At 44.8% G+C, this 22,997-nt stretch overlaps 1 protein-coding gene across 3 annotated transcripts in view; it reads left to right on the forward strand.

The window, feature by feature from the left end:
• Smarca2 (SWI/SNF related, matrix associated, actin dependent regulator of chromatin, subfamily a, member 2) overlaps nucleotides 1–22,997 on the forward strand; it is a 167,495-nt gene that overhangs the window by 113,042 nt on the left and 31,456 nt on the right. For all 3 annotated transcript variants that reach the window (XM_051146287.1, XM_051146285.1, XM_051146286.1), the window contains exon 27: nucleotides 552–770. In XM_051146287.1, the coding sequence (XP_051002244.1) occupies nucleotides 552–770 (219 nt within the window). The remainder of the gene's footprint in view (nucleotides 1–551; nucleotides 771–22,997) is intronic.

Below are 22,997 nucleotides of genomic sequence, written 5' to 3' on the forward strand. Positions count from 1 at the left end.
GGAAAAGCAATGGATTAAACAGGGAAGGCTCCCACTTCAACTTTCCCCCATTCATTTATTTTGCGTGTGGCACGTGCGTGCCCCCAGCACATGTGTGGAGGTCAGAGGACGACTTGCCGGAATTGATTTCTTTTCGTCCATCATGTAGGTCTCAGACACTGAACCCATGTCATCAGGCTTGGCAGCAAGCACCTTTACCCACTGAGCCATCTCACTGGCCCAGGGCTCACATTTTTAACTGCATTCTTCTTTTGAGTTTCCTCAGTGTTCCTTAAGGGGAAGTTTTACACACACATAGGCCAAGATAAAGAGTCCTTAAAGAGTCTTTTTTTTTTTTTTTAACGCAAAAGCAAATTCAAATGATGGGTATAAATGAAGAAAGATTTTTAACATGTTGAAATCATTCATGTAGACACTATGCTTTAAGGATGAACTAGGATAAAAGGGACAGAAAGGGATACTTCAGGAGGGGGAGGCAACTTCCGGAGAGTCTTAAGTTCTGCCCCACAGAACCCTCTTCCCTCTGGTGACACTGTTGTCCCTGTCTCCAGCGCATGGACATGGACAGGCGGCGGGAGGATGCTAGGAACCCAAAGCGCAAACCTCGCTTGATGGAGGAAGATGAGCTGCCCTCTTGGATTATTAAGGATGATGCCGAAGTGGAGAGGCTTACCTGCGAAGAGGAGGAAGAGAAGATCTTTGGGAGGGGTTCTCGCCAGCGCCGGGATGTGGACTACAGCGATGCCCTCACTGAGAAGCAATGGCTCAGGGTAGGTTTGGTTTTTCAAAATTTACCTGACGCCTGGAGTGGTTTGGTGACGTGGCTGGAATTCTTTGCTGTGGCAGAGTTGTTGACAGCAGGGCCTGGACTCCTGAACATTGAAAGTACTTTTATTGGCACAGTGGTCTCTTTGTGTTTCCAGGAAGTGCTTAGGGGAAAAAAACAGTGAGGCGGTTTTTGTAAGAGAACTGGCCATAAGAAGTTAAGGATTATTAGGGCCGTGAGACACATTAATGTTTTACGGTCAATTGTCTGGCCATGCCTCACTTTCTCAAAATAGATGAGGGGGCCTTGGAGATCTTTTTAATTGTTCACCCTTATTTCATGGTCTTTAATTGTGAATTTAGTTCTGCGTGGCCTACACAGAGAGTTCGAGGCAGCATTGTTTTCTAGCTGTGTGATTTCATGGTTATAGACCATTTAGATATGGAAGGTGCTTTGTACTATTTGGTTTTGATGAAGAAATTTAAGCCCAGAAAGTGGGGCACACAGCTAAATAGGAATAGAGAACCAGTGGGCACTGGTGTGTTCGCATGTGCAACAGTGGCTTGGCGTGGTGTATATGTTTTAAATACCAATGCTACCTAGATTAGAGTCGATGATGTTTGGGAGGAAAAAAATGTTATTATAAAGTTTGTGGGGATTTCTTTTTCTTCTTCAGAAAATGGTAATTTCTCATTTTGACTGGGGACAGAATCAAACATTGTTCCTGTAGGGCCCCAGAAATATCATCACGCTCATAGCAGCCATGTGTAGGAATGTCATGGCCAGTAGGGTTCTTTGATTCAAAGGCTTAGCTGTCCTTTGCAGTCTTTTGAGCAGACTTAAAACCTAACAGGCAGCACAGCCTGGGACATGCTTTCCAGACAGGGCCAGCAAGCAAGCTGGAAATAGTACATGCATTTGGGTAAAAACCAAGCTAAACAGAAGCCAGTGTTGGGCACCATCCATTTTCTCAAAGGGGATGTAATTCCCAGGCTTATGAGCCAAGGATTTGAAGGCCTGGGTCACAAGAGGGTAGGTGGGGAGAGGGGGATTTTGAGATTGGAGATCCGAGGCAGATGGTCTGGGGATCACTTGAGGGATGATTCTCTCAGGATGTTGTGTGACGATAGCGATGTGACCTGAATTCCGAAAAGGTGGTGTCTGTGGGATTCTGCAAAGAGAGTCTAAGAAGGCGTCGCTCATATTTATGGTCGAGTAATTGCATATAAAATGTAACTCATATGTGATTGTTTCCCTGTCAGACACAGGCAAGGATTCCAATGGTCTCAGAGTACAGCTCTATGAATTCCCTTTGTTTGACTGCTGTGCTTGTAGTTGTAGAATTAAGACTCATCCTATAATGTAAGGAGGTTTTTCTGTTTAATATTCATTTCTGAGCTTGGGAAAATTGGATTTCCTTTCTCTTTATTTAAGCAATATATTAATCACCTGGAGTGTTATTACTAAAGATGGAACAAAAATAATCTAGGCCCACACTTTAAAAATCGGATTTTTTGATATGAATAATCTCCAGATGCGATAGGCAAAATAACCGGTTTATTGGTCAAGATTATAGCTGAACTTATCTCGTGTTTTATAACCATAGAGAATTACTCTTCAGAAGAGTGACAGCGTTAATCTTGGGAAGCCTGCGTGTTAGGATAGCTCATAGTACCCCACATGTAAAGCAGCTGGGTGAATGATTGTGGAAATGAACTATAATCTTAGAAAAAGGGAAGTTCCTGGCTTCCCCGCAGTGTGTGGAGAGCATTCCTAGTGTATGCAGCAGGCTCCTGTTTTATCCACCACGGGCACGTTTCAAAACAGAAAACTAGTTTGTTCTGTAGAACTAACTCCTCTATGGAAACTGATGTCCGTGATTTTAATCCCTAAGGTGCCTAGCAGTGGGTCAAGTCATCCAAGAGGGCTGAAGCTGTCCTCACTACATCCTTAATGGCAATATGTTCGAAGACTGTATTTCATTTTCTGGATGGTCTACTTGCTGTTAAGACAACTGACCCCTTGACCTATACCCTTGGGAAAATGGATACTCGCAGTCTTTTGTTGCTGTTGTTGATTCCCGAGCAATCCTGTTTAATATATGGCAATTACGTATTTGCTGCAATAAAATAAAATTGCAGGGGCTCTTAGGGACTTGGGTGTGTAGACATGTTCAGTACTGCTAGCGATTGGCACGCTGAGAACTCACAGCCAGCATGGCCTTGAGAGGGAGATTGGCAAGCAGTACAGAGTAAGATATGCTCCAACAAGGCTGAAATCTTTCTTTTTCCTGGCAGCACTGTATAAAGCCTGCTTGGCTAAGGCCTCAAAGATGCATAGAATCCCAGAGTTGGAAGGCAGCTGAATGGAGCTGTGACCATCCCGTGCTCAGCCCACACTCTCTAGTGCTCATGCCAAGAGGGTGGCTGGCCCTCAAAGGCAGTGAGTGTACTGTCTTTTTGTCTTCAGAGCCCCTGAAGTTCAAGGTCAGCCTTGATAGTCGGTGCTTCCTCCCTTTGGACAGAATTGACTTTCCCTATAGTCCCTCCCTGGCCTTGAGTCTATGCCCTGGAAAGAACAGAACAATGCATTTTCTGTCTTCCCAACACAGCCCCATGGGTAAAATGTTAGAAGACTCGGGTTTAGTCTGGCATGAACCTCCCAGCCCCCCTCCTTTGAACTTCTCCTCATCTCTCAAGGCGCAATTCATTGGTTGTCTCGGAAGATAAACACTAATTGCACATCTCAGTGTGCGCTCATGTTTCTTTGTTCGCCCTTCTATCACAGCACCGTCCCGGCTTCCCAGCATTCTCTATCTTTGTCTGATTTTTCTGGCTGGTTGGTAAACTCGACCTGGAGCTGTACCTTGTTAGAATTCATGACTTCCATGTGCAGCTATTAAGTGCCACTGTTTTCCACAGTGAAACAGACTATACAACAGAGTGTAGATTTAGGTCCTAATCCCTGCCAACACAGAAGTACTTAACCATCTGTGAACCTATCTAAAAAACATAAGTCAGGGTTTTCTTAGGCATGAATAGCCCACGGTGATGTTTCGTGGGCGAGGGCCCTTGTTCTCCATGACCAGGCTGTTGGAGCATCCACTGGCTTCGGCAGCCTCGGTCCACATGAGCTGTAAGAGGGGGAAACGGTAAGGTGCAGGGGTGCAGGAGCCCACCCAGCTGTGCCTCACTTGTTCCCCATGCCTCTGTTTACCCCCGCACTGTGCAGGCCTCCTTCCTGTGCTCCGCACCCCCCCCCCCCCCCCGCCAGCTGCCTTGAGGACAGAGAATCATCATTTGTGGCTGTGAGCCCAGGAGAGTAAGCGAAGTTTTGATGAACACCCAGCATTCTCTCTAACTCAGCATACTCAGGGCAAATGTAAATGGTACTGCTACTTTCCTGACAAATGCAGTCGCCTCGCAAACAGGTTTTATTCTATAATTGGGATATACTAAAAATTCCTACAGAATCCTGGAGAGAGTCTGTTTAGGTGGAGAATTTTTTTTTTTAAGCATTTTATTTTCTGTTGATTCATAGTTTTAGATGAGGAGACTCACAATTTGAAACGCAGCTTGGTTTTTTTGTTTGTTTGTTTGTTTTTAAATAAAGTAATCGTAAGTTGATTTAAAATCCATTTCCATTCAAACATAAGTGTTTTTGGTGTTAGGCAGTTTCCCAGTCTTGGATCAACTTCATCTTTTGGTAGTGGTCAGTTTACTATCCCATTGCCCAATGGGCCATGTTGGGAACATCATATTGTATTGCCAAGATGGTGGGTGTATGGATAAAGGTAGAAGCTGTTGTTTAAGAATGTCCTTGGGAGGCCGGGCATGGTGGCGCACACCTTTAATCCCAGCACTCAGGAGGCAGAGGCAGGCAGATCGCTGTGAGTTCAAGGCTAGCCTGGTCTACAAAACGAGTCCAGGACAGCCAAGGCTACACAGAGAAACCCTGTCTTGAAAAACAAACAAAAGGGGTTGGAGAGATGGCTCAGAGGTTAAGAGCACTGATTGCTCTTCCAAAGGTCTGGAGTTCAATTCCCAGCAACCACATGGTGGCTCACAATGGTCTGTAATGAAATCAGGTGCCCTCTTCTGGCTTGTAAGCATGCATCCAGGTGAAACACTGTATATTTAAATAAATAAATCTTTAAAAAAAAAAAAGAAAGAAAGAAAGAAAAAGAAAAACAAACAAAAAAACAAAAAACAAGAATGACCGTGGGGCCATACAACTTGATTCTTCCCACCCCATGAAGCTCTAATGACAGCTAGCACAGGCTGATGGCCTACTGCTATCCCCCCCCTCCCCAGAGGTCTTGATGTACACCTGGCCCCTTTTTTTTGTGATCTTGGAGATGTTGAGGACTGCTTCTTCTGGTGTCTGGGGTCCTGGCCACCTGCTCCAGCCAGAGCTCTTCTGAGTTCTTATATTTCATTAAGACTCTGGTTTCTTTAGTCTCAAAGGACTCTTAGCTCTTTTGTGTCTTGGCTGCTTCTTGCCCACTGTGTTGGAATATGTGAGATTGTGGGATACACTGAAGCTGTGCCCTTCTTCAAGAGTTGCCAGGTTACCACCAAGAGGTTGTGAAGCCTGAAGAGGTTGTGAAGATCTGGTCCAGGAGCTTTTTAAAGCAATCAGTATGGAATGTCTGAGATTCACAGATTTTGGTAGACGTTTATGACCATATGAAAGACATGGTGAGAGACTGTCCTAGAAGAAGCTTATGTGAGGCCTGAAGGTCAAATAGCTCCCTCATGAAAATAACTCTGAGCATGCCTCTCCACCTCCAATACCTTGAGAGATTTTGTTATTATCTGAAGACTTGTTTTTATCTATTTCTGTGTGTTTGTGCCTGTGGGAGTGTATGTGCATATGTGTGTGAGGATGTGTGTCCCTGTGTACTGGTGGAGGCTAGAAAAGGGTGTCGGAGCCCTTGGAATTAGAAACACATAATAGGACACCCACTTTGTTACACTGGTGCTAGGATACGAACTTTAATCCTCACACTATATAGCAAGCACTCTTAGATACTTAGCCATCTCTCTAGTCCTTACCTAAAGTTGTCACCATGAAGGGACAGAATCTCATTTCAGCCTCAACAGCAGTTCGGTGCTGCCACAGACCTAACAAGATCAGGGGTACAACCCCCAAAAAAGATTGCCTGCAACTTCAGATACTTAGCTACATTTTGGGAGGCCCAAGGATCCTCATGCCTTTTCCTGATTGGCTTAGAGGTTTCCATGAACTTGTTGCATTCACACCTTACTAGAGTGGCTTGCTGAACTCAAGAGAACACCCCTGCAGCTTTAGTTCTATGATGATGTACATGAGTCAGATGAGGAGAGGCCGACTTCCTTTACCTCTCCCTGTAGATTCACGGTGTCTCAATCTCCTACCACATCAGTGCTACTCCAAACAGGAAGTCCACTAACCTTCAGTAGTCAGGGTGTTCATGAGAACTTCAGTAGGTCGACCTAATGGACGAAACCACTGGCCGCTTGACTGAGCTCAGTCTCCAAGCTCTTGGGCCCCTCTGGAGATCAGTCTGGATGTTATTGTTTGAGTGTGATGTGTTCCCCCCAAAGCCTGTGTATTAAAGACTTGGTCCCTAGGTGGTGAATCCAGTCCACATTGTACCCTGAGGGCTTTTATTTCATCAGTGTATTAAGCCATTGATGGGTTCATATAATGGTGTTATTGGGAGCTGGTGGTACCTAAGACTTGACCAAAGGAAGATGGTCAACTGCAAGTATGAAGGGTATCTTGTCCTCAACATCCCTTTTTCTCACCCTCTGCTTCCTGGTTGCCACAAGGCAGATACTTGGTCTGTGCCACACCCTTCCACCAGATTACAGGCCCAGAAACAACAGCCAGTTGACCATGATCTGGAATTTTTGACATTGTGAGTCAGAATAAGCCTTTCATCCTTTAAACTATTTATTTCTGGTATTTGTCCCAGTACCGAGAAGACAGTGAACATATGAGACAAGGATCCAACACTGTAGTCACATTGTTGGTCTTCTGTGACCAACGCTAACCGAAGCTCACCAGAAGTCACTTCATTAGCATGGTAAAGATATGCCTGTCACTTGGAAAATGCCAAAGTCGTAGACACTCCCTGCTTGAAACCTAAGAACAATTATCCAGTATGCAGCCCTATCTTCAGACCTGACCTATACCTCTGCATGTTTTTCACCCATGGAGGGAGGCTCTCCACCTTGCCTTCCTCTCAAATAGCAACTTCCTGGGACGAGTGCTTTACGCTGGCTGTCTAGTGACATTCTCAGAAGCCTCCCTCTACCCGGCCATCTCTGGATTGCATGGGCCTTTGGAACTGAAGAGAATCTGTGAGGAAACACAAAGGGTTTGATTCCTGATGCATATGCACCCAAGAGACAGAGGAGTAGTGGAAACGGGCTTAGTACTGCTCCCGTGAGGAGACCGCTTGGAGTTAATTTGCAAAGTAGTGTCCTCTGAACAAAGATAGCAATGGCGTTTATTGGGGGAGTGGAACCTATTAATATGAATAGACATCACCGTATGTAGAGACACAATTTTTCCTAAGCATGCTAGGTTTGAGGTCCTTTAGATGTTCAGATAAAAGATAGGTGCTGAGAACATTGTGGAGCATGCTCATTTCAGGGTCATCACCACATGTTTAAAAGAAAAGATGATGAATACAAATAGAGTGTTATTATGAGCATAATTTCCCCCGGGGTCACCTGAAATAAATGACTCAATGGTTTGGGCTGTCTCCTTTTAAGGTCCTCAAAGAACCTATATTAGTAAACTTTTTTTGTCATTAATGATGTGACAGAAGACCGGACAGAAGCAACTTCAGGGATGAGGGGTTTATTTAGGCTCAGAGTTCAGGGGGTGTAGTCCGGCATGGTGAGAAAACGACAGCTGTAACAGCTGGGGCTGGCAGCTGGCCACATCCCCAGAGCTCTAGCAGAACAGAGATGGGTTATCCCTTGAAACTTGAGGCTATGGCAGCCTGCATCAGCCAACCAGTTTCTGTGTCTCAGAGTTTCCAAATCCCCCAGCAGCCGGGAACCAAGGGTTCAAACACAGGGCCCCACATAGGGAACATGTCACATGCAGGCAACATCAGATCTTAGCTGAAGTGAAGAAGAGATACTCCTTTGAAGGCATGCCTTTTAAAAGGCCAGCTGCTCCCACCCAGCTATTTCAGAGCCCTTACAAATGTCTGCCCCACCTAATGCTAGCAGCTTTTTTCTTGGAAAAGTCTGAGTGTTTGGTAGCTACTGCACGGTGTACCCAAGGTGTTAACAGTGTCGTATGAGCCATTCCATTTATGTGTTGTCTGTCTGTATTCATGATATAGTTGGTGTCTTGCTAACTTCCTGAAAACAATACTGTACAGTTATATAGGAGAGCAAGCATTCCATCTGCTGTGTCTGGCACAGATGATGAGGCTGTGGGTAATGCAGGGCTTTTCATTTGACTTCCGCCATGTGTGTTCTACCTGAGATGTTTCGAGCATGGTAATGCTCGTGCTGTTCTTGAGGATTGGGACTTTGTCAAATTGGGGTTACTACAAAGCTAAAGGCTGTGCTGAACATCGGGGATTTCTGGAAGGCTTCCCTCTGCCCTTCCTGTTCCTTTGGTCTCTCTGCCAACTTCAGAATGCGTCCTTTCCTTAAAACGCTTAGTGATAACCTGGAATTTCTTTAATTGCTGAGCTGAGTGATTACCCCTGCCCCCCAGCACTTGGAGATAATTGGAACGCAATGTCAATTATGTGCTCTGTATAATATGTAATTACACTGGGTGGAGACAAGCTTTGGTGAGCAAGCCTTTGTCACATAGTGGATCTGATGTCTTGAAAATATGGTTTTCAAAAATCCCAGTTAACTTGCTTAGTATCCCTGTGAACTTCCTCAGGGCATCACCTGTCCTCTGTGGGATCTTTGCACCATGTGCATGAAGGTGTCTACGTAGGTTCCTGGCATTGAAGGAAAATGCCTTTTGTTTTGAAATGATCCCCTGTGTAGCTGGACCCCCGATAAGTATTTTGTGATGCCTTAGTGCTGAGGCCAGTTGACAACGCAGGTGTTGTCAGAAGCTGTAAGGTTTTAAAAGGAGCCACTCTGGAGGAAAGTCATATCTTTCCTTTTTTTTTCTCAATAAATCTGCTACCAGATGACAGTATGAATTTCCCATGATCTTTGTACATGAATGCTCTCCATAATGAGAGTTTTCTTTTCCCAAAGCCTGATATAAATTGAAGAGCATGGAGGACCCAGTGGGGCATAATCAGTAAATCAGATGTAAACCTCATGGAATTTACCTTGGCATTTTAAAAGTGGTGTGATGCCAGCATGCGCATGCAGACAGGATAGGGCCCTGCACTTGACCACTCAACACAGGCAGCCAAGGTGCCAAACTCTAGAAGATAGAAAGGCAGAGGTGTCCCTGAAGATTTTAATCATAAAGTCCCAGAAAAAAAAAAATACATAACCAAGAAAATGCCAAGAGGTTGAGGTTTCGAATAACATATTTGGAATTGTGCTGAAGTACATCAGAAGTAATAAAATCTCACATGTATGAAGAAGGGGCAGTCTGTGGACACTTCTCTCTGGAAGTATTTGAAATACGATAGCATCTCTGTTTGGGCTGGATAAAGCATTATGACCCACCCCAAATCAGGCACAGGCTGGAATCTCTTAGCTCTGTTTTGGCTGAGAACATCTGTGATTCTGGGAAATACAATTTTTTTTCTAAAAATATTTTATTTTATGCTGGTAAGATTTCTTGGATACTTTATCAAAAGCATAACATATATAACGCTCTTTATATTTCCCTACTTTTGCTTGTTACTTTATTTTGTTTTAAGATTACAAGACTTAAAAGAATTGACCTTTAACTTTTTTTTAAATGGCATTTAGGTTTTTAGATTAGGTCATCGGATTTACTGGGGCAGAATTTTCTAGCAAGCTGCATTTCCGTTTTTATACACAAGGGAGAGCTAAGGCCCTAGGAAATAGATTTAGGTTTCACTACACTCCATCATAGGACTGAAGGACTGAGCTAATTAATGATGCTAAGAGTTGTGATTTTTTCGGGGGAAATATTTGACAGTAGTAAAGGAATTTTAATAACTTCCAACAGCTTTTATTTTATATCCACCACCGGCCAGATTGCTCTAACAGCCATTTGACCCCAGTATGTCCCCTTTTGTTAGAATTCAGCAGGGTAGATTCAACAGAAGGAATAGTCCTCTGAGGGCTGGAATAAACAGGGAAGGCTGGGAGCCAGGGGAGACTTGGGAATGATTGATTTTTTTTTTAACATTAATGTCTATAATATCTGGTCTTGAATTTTATTATTAGAAGTCAGGATTTAGCTCCCAAATCAAATTCAGTCATCAAAAATAACTGTGGAAAATTGCCCTGGCTTTACAGTTACAAAGAAGACCCAGTAAGTTCATATTCTCTTGGGATGGAGGGGAAAAATCACTCCGTTAAAGAAAAAAAAAATTGGAAATGTGTCCTTTTTAAAAAAAAAAAAAAATCAAAATTTGGTATTTAATCTGTATTTTTATTTTTTTTAAAAAATCAATAAGGCGAGATGACTGAAGTCTTCATCTTAGAGACAGGCAGATGTCTGAGTTGGTTTATTATTTTCAGGCTGGTCAAGGCAGCATAGTAAGACTATGTCTCAAACAAACAAACAAGAAGCCCAAACAATCCAATAAATAGCCTTCATCCTTGGTAAGGGTTGGAGAATAAGCCAGGGCAGGGTGATCCCATTTTCCCTGGGTGTGATGAGAAAGCCACAGATAATACCACTTTCTCTGGGAGCGAGGATAGCAGTAGGGTTCAGCTCCACCTTGTGACCCTAGTACCCTTTGGACCCCTTGGAACTTTCTTAGTTGTCCTCCTCCTTTTCCTCCTCTTTCTCCTCCTTCTCCTCCTCTCCTTCCTCCTCTCCCTCCTCTTCTCCCTCAAATGTTTCAAAGAAAATCCTAAAATGGGTAATTGGAGAAGAAGAAAATAATTCTGTTTTGTGTCCTGAAGACAAGGTTTGGGAGACACAAGAAAAGTTAAGATGGGAGACTTCTAGAGCGGGGACTTCTCAGTGGTGGGATTAAACAGCAGGTGTGAGCCAGGAGGTCGTAGCACACACCTTTAATCCCAGCACTCAGGAGGCAGAGGCAGGTGGATCACTGTGAGTTTGAGGCCAGCCTGGTCTACAGAACAAGTCCAGGATAGTCAAGGCTACACAGAGAAACCCTGTCTCAAAAAACCAAAAACCAAACCAAACCAAAACAAAACAAAAAACAGGAGGGTGAGTCTGCTTACTGACGATGTCGTAGCATCTGGCCACAGGTTTATGGCACTCAAACCAGCCAACTAGCATCCACCCAGCAGTTAACTGGCTCAATCTAGCTTTCTTTCAACTGCTTGCCAACCTGTATTCACTCAGCCAATGATAATCTTTCCTTCGGCTTTCTCTTAGCCCATGTTTACAGAAGGAACATGAGGAATCATGGCCATGGAGTGTGGCCTCCGGCCTGCTGCTACCTAAGTAGACCTTGACAGGCCTTTCTCCAGTGTGAGCAGGGCAAGAAAAAAGTCAGGTTCCTGCAGGAAGAAAGGCAGAAGACCCAGAACTGTCCAGATTGCAGCCAGTTCTCAGACTTCCAGTCCGCCGAACTGTGAACAGTACATGAGTATTGTTTGTAAGCTCTTATTTTGGAGTCTCCAAAAGAAAGCAGGACCAATACTGAGAAAGTGGCTGATGATAGGCCACTGAGACTCCTGGGAGCTTGCCTGCCAGCTGTCTGCTAGGACACACGGAAGCCAGTGATGTGGCTTTAGTCCAAATCTGATACCCCATGGAAATCAGGAGTCTGGTACCCAGTATCCAGGGGCAGGAGACGAATTGCATGGCTGGAAAAGCAGAGTCCCCTCCTGCTCTTACCTCTCTTTCTACCCTGGCCCTCAGCAGATTGGACAGGAGGAGTCACATGGGTTGGCTTACTGATTGAAAAGTGTGTTTCTTATTTCAGAAACACATCAGCATACATGTTCCGGAATAGTGTATTGCCAGCCCTGTGAACATCCCTTGGTGATGTCAAGTTGACATGCTATCACATTAGTGTGACCCCTTTCCCACCTGTCCCCCAGGCTGCCCCATCCCTGGGGCTTTGTTATTGCAGCCCAAACTAAGATGTGGGCCATTCACAGCTTTGATTTGAGAAGCCTTTCCATTCCCTGTGTAAAGGAAACCTTTGAAGTCACAGGAAGCTGTGTTTGCCTTTCTGCTTGTTGTGAATTTTAATAACAATCCCCTCCTGCTTTGTCATCCATGGGTACATGAACAGGAACTATATAAAAGCAGATTCAATTCAGTGATCATGTGCTGTAGATAGGTTACGTTTCATAGACGTATTTGGGTGTGGGAAGCGGGCTAAGTTGCTACTCTGCACAGCCACAGCTGGCTCAATTTATTAATGCAATTAAGAGGCAGACTTGAGAGGCGCTCTTAGCGATGATATTGCACAGTTAGCCACCTGCAAGGGCTGGTAAAAAGTGGATCTCCAAGCATACGACAAGTGAGAATTGGCAGAGATGAAAAGATATTGTGACACACTCCAACCTTTGTAATGTTTGTCACTGTTTTGGAAATGAGCAGGGTGTAAGCAATATGTGTTCTGCATAGTGGGACCATTTTAGTGTCACTCCTCTAGGGATGATATATGGGTGTCTCTGTCTTCAGACTGTTAGGGGAGGGAAGGCTGCTGCTGTCTCTTCTGTCTCGGTTTGCCTTCCTGCAGCTGTCAGGAGACCCCATCCTTTCCTGCAGCAACAGCTGGCCATGTGTGTTACCTGTCAGCCCTGTTTGGCCTCAAGGGAAGGAGACATACAGCCTACACATTCACTGACAAAGAAAACAGGAGCTTGAGCACAAAGTAATGAGGATCGGAGCATGTGACATGTTCACATTCCTGGCACTTTAGAGGGTGACTTTGTCTTTGTTCAAGTTGCCCTGAAGGTTCAGAAGGAATCTTTTGGAAAGAATACATGCTGTTTTGGTTTGTTTGTTTGTTTGGTTGGTTTTGGTTTGTTTGTTTGTTTTGTTTTTTGTTTTTTTTTTTTTTTTTTGAGATAGGGTCTCTATGTTACCCTTGGCTGTCCTGGAGTCACTTTGTAGACCAGGCTGGCCTCGAACTCACAGCGATCCACCTGCCTCTGCCTCCCAAGTGCTGCAATTAAAAGTGTGTACCACCACCACCAGGCCAAGAATATGTGCCTGATCACCCTGCCTGCATCCCTTTTCATGCACACCCCTGGCCCCAACAGCCCACTATAGCTAGCCACTGGGGATTGAACCCAAATACTTGTATATTATCTGTAAGGCCATGGCCTTCTGCTCCCTTGCACTTAAGTAGCTGGCCTACAGGACTATTCTTCTTGTCCTTCACGGCCTCTGTCCTAGGTCTCCACTTTTCCTTGTCCAGATGAGTTTTTTTAGAGAACCTTGTTGAATGGTGCTCCTTAGTGTTAAGTGAGGTACATTGTTTTCAATGGCACTGGCACTGCCTTAAGAATACCTTACTTTTCCCTCCCATCAGTCTCAAGCTCCAGGGACAGCCAAAGCCTTGCCTGGTGTAACAGGTGGCTTCACCAGGTGGTGGAGAAAGGCCACCATCATAGCAGCCACGTAATAAGCATGGGAATAAGTGGATGTGATGCAGGCAGCAGGGAAAGCAGCAGAAAGCAGGGAAAGGTTTGGCTGCAGCCTTTTTTTTTTTTTTTTTTTTTGTCTCCTTTTCACTAATGCAAGTGAAGGTAGACATTGCTGGATCTCTCCAGTGAGATCCTTATGACCCATGCCCTCACAAATATTTGCTACCCAAAAGAGTTCTTGTTTTATTTTGTTCACTTTAAATCCTGGTCATAGCCACATTCCTCTTCTCCTCCCAGTTCCACCCTCTCCCCCCCCCCACATCCCCTATCCCTCAGAATAGGAGTGCCCCCCCTTTCCCACCGACCGCAGCACATCAAGTAGCATAAAGATTGAGCGCATCCTCTTCTTCTGTGGCCTGGCAAGGCAGTCCCGTCCGGGGCAGTGATCAAAAAGCTGGCATCAGAGTCCATGTTATAGACAGCCCCCCTCCCCTTACTAGAGGACCCACATGAAGCCTGAGCTGCATCTGTGTAGGGAGCCTAGGTCCAGCCCATACACAGTCCTTGGTGCTTCAGTCTCAGAAAATCCCTCTGCGTCCTGTTTAGCTGGTTCTGTTGGCCTTCTCATGGAGCTCCAGAAGAGTTCTTTGACACACAAGTGCCCTTGCATTTTTTCAAAAAATGTGAAGGATCCAGTATCCTTTCAGCAAGCGTGGATGAGGGTTACCTAAAAATGCATAGGAGGTACAGCCGTTGTTTCCACCTAGCGTCATCTGCGAAATCCTGCTAGATTCTCCACCAGCTGCCTTCCAGCTTGTACTCCTATTTCCTTCTCAGCAAAGGCTGGACTAATCTCAGGACTTTAAAATTAAAAGCACCAAGTGCTAAATGAAATAGACGGTCCTTTGTTCATTGTGTGCAAGTGTCACGTATGAGTATGTGGACCTTAAAGTAAGTCCATGATGCTTTCTGTATGGCTCCCGCCTCCCCATTAGAGAGAGAATTGTCAGGATCAAGGAAATAGTGGACAGGACCGTGACATTTTGCTTTAGGCAAAGCTTATTCCTGCTGAGATATAATATTGAAGGGCATTGTGCACAGAAGTAACATTCCTAACGTGTGTGATACTTTTTTCTTTCTTTCTTTTTTTTTTTTTTTTTTAATAAAGATTATCTTGCACTTGAACGTTATAGAATCTTTTTACAAAGCCTGTTTTAAAAACTGAGCCTGGGTGTGGTAGCACACACCTTTAATCCCAGCACTCTGGAGGCAGAGGCAGGCAGATCTCTGTGAATTCGAGGTAAGCCTGGTCTACAAAATATGTCTAGGACAGCCAAGGCTACACAGAGAAACCCTGTCACCAAAGCAAAACAAAAATTGAGCCTTGTGATGACTGCTCTTTCGGCGGCTGCTGAAGGCTTAGTGAGAGAATGTAGGCCAGACAGCTGGATACGGGTTCCAGCCAGAGATTACCATGTGACAAACAAAATGCTTTGCCACCTGGTGACTCAGTTTTCCTGTCTGTATAATGGAGTCATGAAGTAGATGTAGGGGTAGACAGAGCCCCTCCATCCTGCCTTGTGTGTCTTTAGTGACCACACAAGGGATGTTTCAGGCTCGTCCCTGGGTCACCTTCAATTCTGTGACACTCAGGGACTAGGACTTGAAGTACTTTCTTTGTTCTTCTTGACTGTGTAGAGTTGACAAGAGTGCTCTGTTGTGACTGTGGACTTAGTAACTGATCCTCTGTGTAGACCTCAGGGACATCCTGGTTATGATGTGCATGGCATTTACGGAGCTGAGACCAGTCTTGTGTTGTGATGGGCCATGATTGGGAAGGCACCAACATGGTAGAACAGTGTGGGGAGCAGCTGCTGCCATAGGAGCCACTCCTTCCAGGGAGCTGGAACTTTACCAGTTCTGCAGAGACCCAGAACTGGGATTGCCTAGCACTCTGTTGTCAAGAAACAGCCCACCTAGCCCCCTTTATAGTCCCTTTGCCCAGTACTGCCTAGTAGAGCATAAACCAGATGTTAAATAGATCTGTTGTGTTCATCAAATACATGAAGTTGTCTCCCAAATTACCAAGATCAAAGTCATTTACATTCACTTTTTAAAAAAACCAATACTTTAGTATCATGGTACAGACAGCCATGGCATTCACGGATTTCACACCCTGAGAATCAACCAGTCACAAATCAGAATCTTTTGAAAATTTTATCTGTATTGACCATATATTAAACATAGATATCTGTCATTATTCCCTAAGTAATGTGGCATAACAATCATTTACATAATATTTGCATCATACACCTACATATATATATGAATATAAGTAAGTGATCTAGAGATGATTTTAGGTTCTAAGAGGGTGTGCCTAGGTTATGTATGAATATTATGCTGTTTTATACAAGAGACTTGAGCATGGCCCCCTCTTGCAAAACAAAAACCAAAAGGAAAGTACAAAAGAAGAAAGATAATGGAATGATGTAGAATCTCACTGACCTTTGTGCATGTTGGAGAAAGAGCCAAGGGAAAATCCTACTAAAAGGTCATTTGGGTGGCGTTGCAGTCAGGGTTGTCAGCAGCCTCGTGTGAAGCTCCATATTTGGCTGTAGCCCCAGCCAGGTCCACGTGAGGTGCCCATCAAGCCTCAGCCTGTTGGCCGCATCTACCTGGAGAAAGCCTGTTTTACAGGCGCTTGGTGCCCTGAAAAATGACTTTCTCCTGCCACTGAACAGGGCTCTCGTGTCTTACAAGGTGTCTGTCATCCTTTCAAAATGCCCTTTTATTTTTTATTTTATTATTATTATTATTTTTTTTTTTTTTTTTTTTTTTTTTGCCCCTCTTGTGTTATACAGTTGGTGATTTTGCTTTTGTTTGACTGTTTTTAACCAAAATTCACTCCCATAGAATTTTATGTTTGGTTGTTGTTTTCTTGTTTGTTTCTTTTTGGTTTGTTTGTTTGCATGCTTATTGGTTGAGAAAGAGTCTGTGCAGTCCTAGCTATACAGGAGCTCCCTATGTAGATGAGGCTGCCCTCAAACTCATGGAGATCCAGGAGATCCACCTGCCTCTGCTTCTAGAGTGCTGGGATTGAAGGTGTATGTGTCACCATACCCAGCAGCTGTGTGTGTGTGTGTGTGTGTGCGCGCGCGCGCGCGCGCGCGCACGCTCACGCACTCAATTGCTGAGCCACCCCTAGCTCTGCTTTTGAGCCCAGCAGGTCCATTCTCTGGAGTCTTTTCCTTCAAGCCCTTCTCTGTGACAGGGAGTGCTGGGCTAGATGTTGTAAATACATTTAATCACCCAAAGATTTGGAATGGATACGATTTCTCCCATTTTATAGATGAGGACTCACATCTCACAGGCCGGGAGTAGGGTTTGGGACTTCGCGTTTTGTTTATGCTATCCATGTGTGTTGAGTGACCGTTCAGTGTTGAATCCACAGCCTTTTCTACTTTGATAATGCACATCTGGCCTTCATAAAAGATAAGTGAATCCCATCTCTGATGCTGACCACCTGGCCTGTGTGCTCCGTCTTTCTGTTGGAACGGCAGAGCTTGAAGCTGATGAGAAACAGGTGGTTGTGAAAGCCTTGGCTGTATCAGCCTAGAGAGCATCATGACAGCCTCCTGGGCTGAATATGAAACCCCTCCAGACTGTTAGCTTCTTGGTGGATTTCCTTCTGCTAGGCAGCTTTCTTATGCCTGTAGGTCAGTGTCTCCACCCTAGTTTGGTTTGATTCTGGGGAGCTCAGCCCTTACCTGCTGCCCTGCACTGTACCTTGCTCAGGCATGACACAGACACTGCCCTCTACCTTTGAACTAAGGCCTTCATTACTTCTCAGCTCCGAGATGGCAACTTCACCTGGAGGGCCAGATTTTTTTTTTTTTTTTTCTGTTGTTCAGCTATAGCAGGACAGAAAACTGTACAAGGATCTGTTAAAATAACTGGAGTAAAATGTGATAAGTTGCAGCAGGGTAAATGAAAACCACGATTCCTCTCTTGCTGGCTTTATCTGGCTTGCTTTAGTTGATCATGCAATTGTGTGGCCTTTTGAATTCATCGCTGAAGCCTGGTCTTAAAATGTGATTCCTTGGAAAAAAGTCTTCATTGCAAGAAAGCAGAAGAGTAAATGAGTAAACAAAGATGAGTTCTTCTTCTTCTTCTTCTTCTTCTTCTTCTTCTTCTTCTTCTTCTTCTTCTTTAGTAAGATGATGAGCAGGGCATGGATCTTAGTATTGGTGGAGGCTAATTTGATGAAAATGACTCATTAAAATGTTTTTTCTTGGAGCTGGTGAGATGGCTTAGCCTAAGCTTAAGAGCACTGGGAGCACTGGCTGCTCTTCTAGAGATCCTGAGTTCAGTTTCCAGCAGCCACGGACATACATGAGTAGTTATATACCTAAAATCCATAAATAAATACATATTTTAAAAAAAAGGGGGGGATTTCCTGATAAGAGATTCAGCCAGGATGTCAAAACAAAATAAACTATCTACAAACAGAAGAAAACAAACTTAATAAGATTGCTTATGTCATGAAAATGTCATGGGTGGAGGGGCCAAGACGCATATTGAGATGATGGTATGTTAGCCTTTGAGGAGTACATATGATTTGGATAGCAAAGAGGGATTTAGAGTAGAATTCTCGGCTCACATGGGCCCGTGGAAGCTTGGAACAGCATGACTCCTCTCGGCTGTGATCCCATATGTCGGAAGCAGAGGGGGAGAACTAGGATGGGATCAGCCCCAGAAGCTATGCTTAACCAAAGAATATGGGTTTCCTCCTGGTCTGCAGGAAGAATTCAGAGCCAAAGCATGCTTTGGATGGGAAAGAGAGTGGATGCACCCACCCTCTCAGGCAGAGACAGCTGTTTGCAGTATCAAGGTGAACTTATTAAGAGTATGAATGTGAATGGCTGGAGGGATGGCTCAGAGGTTAAGAGCACTGTCTGCACTTCCAGAGGTCCTGAGTTCAATTCCCAGCACCCACGTGGTGGATCACAACCATCTTTGAGGAGATCAAGTGCCCTCTTCTGGTGGGCAGGCACATATACAGGCATAATATTGTATACATAATAAATACATCTTTAAAAAAAAAAGTAGGGACATGGAAGGAAAATGGAGGCCATTTTCCAGAGTAAAAACCACACAGAAGAAAGTAGGATGGCTGACAAGAGAGAGAAGCCTCCAGGCTGGATATTGGAGGGCATGATGCTTCCATGGGTGAATCAGAAAGATCTAGAAACGTCAAATACTTGCTTGACTGGTGGGGAAAACGATGAACTTCATTTTGCAGTGTTGGGTAGAATAGTAGAAATTCCAGTTGATAACTCCAGAAAGACACACAGGTGAGTTAGCAGCTGCTCAAAGGATACTCAGGTATTGAAGATTGTAGATTTGTTTCCAAGCTGCTCAGGAGTCCACAAAGAGCCCACCTATCCAGGAGCAGCCATTTTAACAGCCTTCCCAGGTGAATTGATGCTTATGGCACTCCACTGGGAGGGACCTTGTGCACTTCTCTGACAGCAAACTCTCTGAGAGACAGTAAGACCCTCTCTGAGGACTGATGAAGGACACGGAATCTTAGTGCTGTATGCTCTGGTCTTCAAGCCACTGGCCACATGTGCTTGAACGTTTATAATCCATGGAAGCAGGGACAGAAAGCCAGAGAAAAGGCTGTCGGATCTGCAGTTAATGATACAAACCTTTGGTTAGATGAGGCAGGGCACTATATGACTGGCAGTGCAGGAAGGGGAGATGTGAAGGAACAGTGTGTGTGTGTGTGTGTGTGTGTGTGTGTGGCGGGGTCACAAAATAGAAAAGACTTGGAGGAGACAGATAATGGAGATCAGGAACCTTTGAGCAACTTTTGGGGTGGAGACTGTGTTTTCAGAAAACAGGCTCATCAGTGGAGTGGACCGGAAACTTAACCCATGAAGGGGAGGTGGGGAGCAATCAGCAGTGTATGTGAGAAGATAAAAACCTTGCGTTTCTGACTTAGCATTTGAAATAGCTCCAGGAAATAATGCTGCAAACAACATGCACGTGTACAGGGGGGCAGAACAAGCATCCTAGGTGTCTTAGTTAGGTTTTTATTGCTGGGACAGAACACAATGACCAAAAGGCAAGTTGGGGAGAAAGGAGTTTATTTGGCTTACACTTCCATATTGTTGTTCAGTATTGAAGGAAGTCGGGACAGGAACCCAAACAGGGTCAGAAACTGGAGACAGAAGCTGATACAGGGGTCATGGAGGGGATTGTGCTGACTGGCTTGTTTCCCCTGGCTTGTTCAGCCTGCTTTCATATAGAACCCAGGACCACTTAGCCCAGGCATGGTGGCCCCACCCACAATGGGCTGGGCTCTCCCTCACTGATCACTAATTGAGTAAATTCCCTACAGCTGGATCTCATGGAGGCACTTGAGTCTTTTCTTCCACTGAGTCGTCTTTCTCTGTGATGACTCTAGCCTGTGTCAAGTTGACCCCAAAACTAGCCAGTACACTAGGTGAGAGAAGGAATCTCAAAGGTTGGACTGAATACAGCCTGCCAAGGAAAAGCACTGGATTTGGGTTCCTGTTGCTTGAGGAATATCCACACTGCCGGTGTCTTACTACAGACGACTGTAACAAAATTCCCTAAGGTGTGTATGATATAAAAAACAGCAATCTATCTCTCATAGCTCTGGAGGCTAAAAGAACCTTCTATAGTCCCAGCAGATGCTATGTGGTAGTTCTGCTTCCTGTTCATAGGTGGTTCCTCATGGTGTGCTCTTGTGGTGGCAGAAGGGACCAGGCAGCCTGCTTTCCGAGGACACTAATCTAGCCAGAGAGTCTCTGCCTTCGTGAGCTAATGGCCTCTCAAGTTGTTACACAGTTTAATGCTATTGGCTGTAGGGGGAGGATTTCACCATAGAACCTCTGAGAGTGCAACCATCCAGACCACAGAGAGAACAAGGAGAAATGAGATTGGGTAAGCTCAGCGCTTTGGGTTGCAGCACATGGGCTTGAACTCAATAAGCTAACCAGGGAAGAGGAGCAGCGGCAGGGCAGAAGAAGATGACAAAGACTCTTTAGAAAAGGATAAAGAAAAACACCAGGCTGGGAGTGTAGCTCAGTGGTAGAGGCACTTAATATGTGTAAGGCCCTAAATTTTAATCCTTATCCGTGGGGACTGGAGGATATAGCATCCAGGAATTGCATCTTACGATGACATTATGAAAAGGAAAAGGACTAAGTGGCGAAGAGTAGGCAGGGTAACTGACCCCCTTCATTCCCAAATGCACAAAGGGGCCTTTCCTAACTGCTCAGCCAGTACACTGGTCGGAGGAAGCTTCTGGGAAGGTGAGAAAATGTAGATGTGGCGGGGGGGGGGGGGGGAAGGGTGCGCATGTGCCATGGCATGTGTGTAGGGGGCAGAGAACACATTTGTGGAGTTGGTTCTCTCCTCCTGTCTGCACACGGGATCCTGAGTAGAACTTAGTTCCTCAGACTTCGAGGCAAACGGTTTTACTTGCCTGCCCAAGAACCTCATTTCTTTCCTCAACCACATTTCGTTCCCTGCAAAGAATTCTGCCATTCCCATGTCAGCACACTGGGAAGCACAAAGAACATGTCTGTAAAAACAAGTCTGAGAGACTCTGCCAGGAAGGTCTCTGCTGGGACAGGCTCCTCAGAGGGCAGTGCTTACTGGTGGTCAGGTGTTCACCCTTTAAAATTCGAGGTGCCTCATCTCAGAAACGTGTTTTAGGAGCCGTTTTTCTCTATATGTGTGTCACTACCATTAGAGCCCGTCCCATCTTTGTCTATCCTTTGTGCTTTAATTGACATTGTCTTTGGATGTTTTGACCGCTACCTCATTCTTTCCATTTTCACTTCCGCTGCAGATTCCTAGGGAACATGCCGGCCAGCCCTGGCAAGTGTTAGAGTCCCAACAAGGAGCGGAGTCCATGCAAGGCTCCTCCACAGTCCCGTGTTTCTTAACACGACCTAGTCCTTTTTAACTCTGCCTCTTATTTCTTTGTGCTTTAGAATTATAGAATGACTTTAAACTTTGAGAGCAGGTTTTGTTTACAATCTGTGTGTGGCTCTCAGCTCACCAAGATGCAAACTTTATTGTTTTATTAAGACAGTCACATTTTACAGATTATCTCAGTATACTGGGTAAGAGGTGTGGGATCTCCTAGTCTTCCTTGCCCTGGTGCTCTAGTAATCGACGAGTAGTTATGTATGTGTGTATATGTGCATATATGTATATATGCACACATAAAGAGAGAGAATATTTGAACATGTTTTTCTGTAGCTATAGCCTAACTAAATGCATGTCTTGTGTGTAAGGAATTCCCTGGGACCAGCACCTCTCCTTAACTCTGTATACACTCAGAACCCTGTAGTCTTCTATTTACCCATGCTTTCAGCTACTCATGGCTTCTCTGGCCCAGGTGCCATGCCATTTCAGCTTCTCCTGCCATGGCTGCTGGATAGAGCCTTTAGCACCTGCAGAATCCAGTCTCTCTCACCTCTGTTATTAAGAACCCCCTAGGGTACCCTGAAAACGAGAGATCTTTAGGTGAGACAAGGACAGGGAGGAGTTGCCCACCTTAGGACCCAGCTGCCCTGGCATTAGGGCTAGAACAGGTGGAACAGTTTCTCTTTGATTAAAGGATGACAAAGACTTTAACCACTTACTCAAAAAGATGTGCACACACCTGACTTGCTCACACCACTAGGCACATATTTCCACCACTATGGTACAATTAAGCACTTCCCAAGAACACATTTCAGTTGTCATATCGTATTAGTTACCTATGACAGCATACAACAGACTATAGTTTAAACAACCATAGGCATTTCTCGCAGCTCTGGGGACTGACCCAGTCACATCAAGGTGTGGCCTCTTTGGTTTCTTCTGAGCCCATCTCTGTCTTGGAGATGCCCATCTACTTTGCACATGACTGTCCTGTATGTACCTATGTATAGCAGTCATATAGGGTCAGAGCCCACTTACATGACTTCATTTTACTCATTTTGTCTTATTAAGCCCTCTAAAGAGCAGCCACATTCTGAAGAATTGGGGATTAGGACCCCAGTGGATGAATTTTAGGCCATAACACGATGGGTGGAACACTTATGAATTGTTGTGCATAAAGTACAGGTGGTGGTGTTAGCCTTTCAGCTGGAATTCACTATGAATAGGAGTTGGGTCTCATGTTAGTGACTGGGCTCATTATTTCCTTCAAAACCTCCTGCTAATTTGTCTGTTAGTGTCTAGCTGGCCACTGGCACATGGTTAGGCATGAAATTATTTTGCGTTCTTGTCTCCCAGTCATAAACCTGTGTGATGTCTTCCCAATATAGATCATCAGAGGGGAGGGTTGGGCACAAAAGTACACCGAAGGCACAAGAAGTAATTCAGAAAGGGTTTTAAGTGGTTGTGTTAGGAGATTTGAAATGGCATCAGTACAGTGAAACTTGCAGGAGGCCTGGGCCCATGTGGAGGTACCATGTACTCCATATAGAAATAGACTGATTACTGCAAAATCATAGTAAAAACACCTAAACATTATT

Source organism: Acomys russatus, chromosome 5 (genome assembly GCF_903995435.1).
Source record: "Acomys russatus chromosome 5, mAcoRus1.1, whole genome shotgun sequence".
NCBI classification, from domain to species: domain Eukaryota; kingdom Metazoa; phylum Chordata; class Mammalia; order Rodentia; family Muridae; genus Acomys; species Acomys russatus.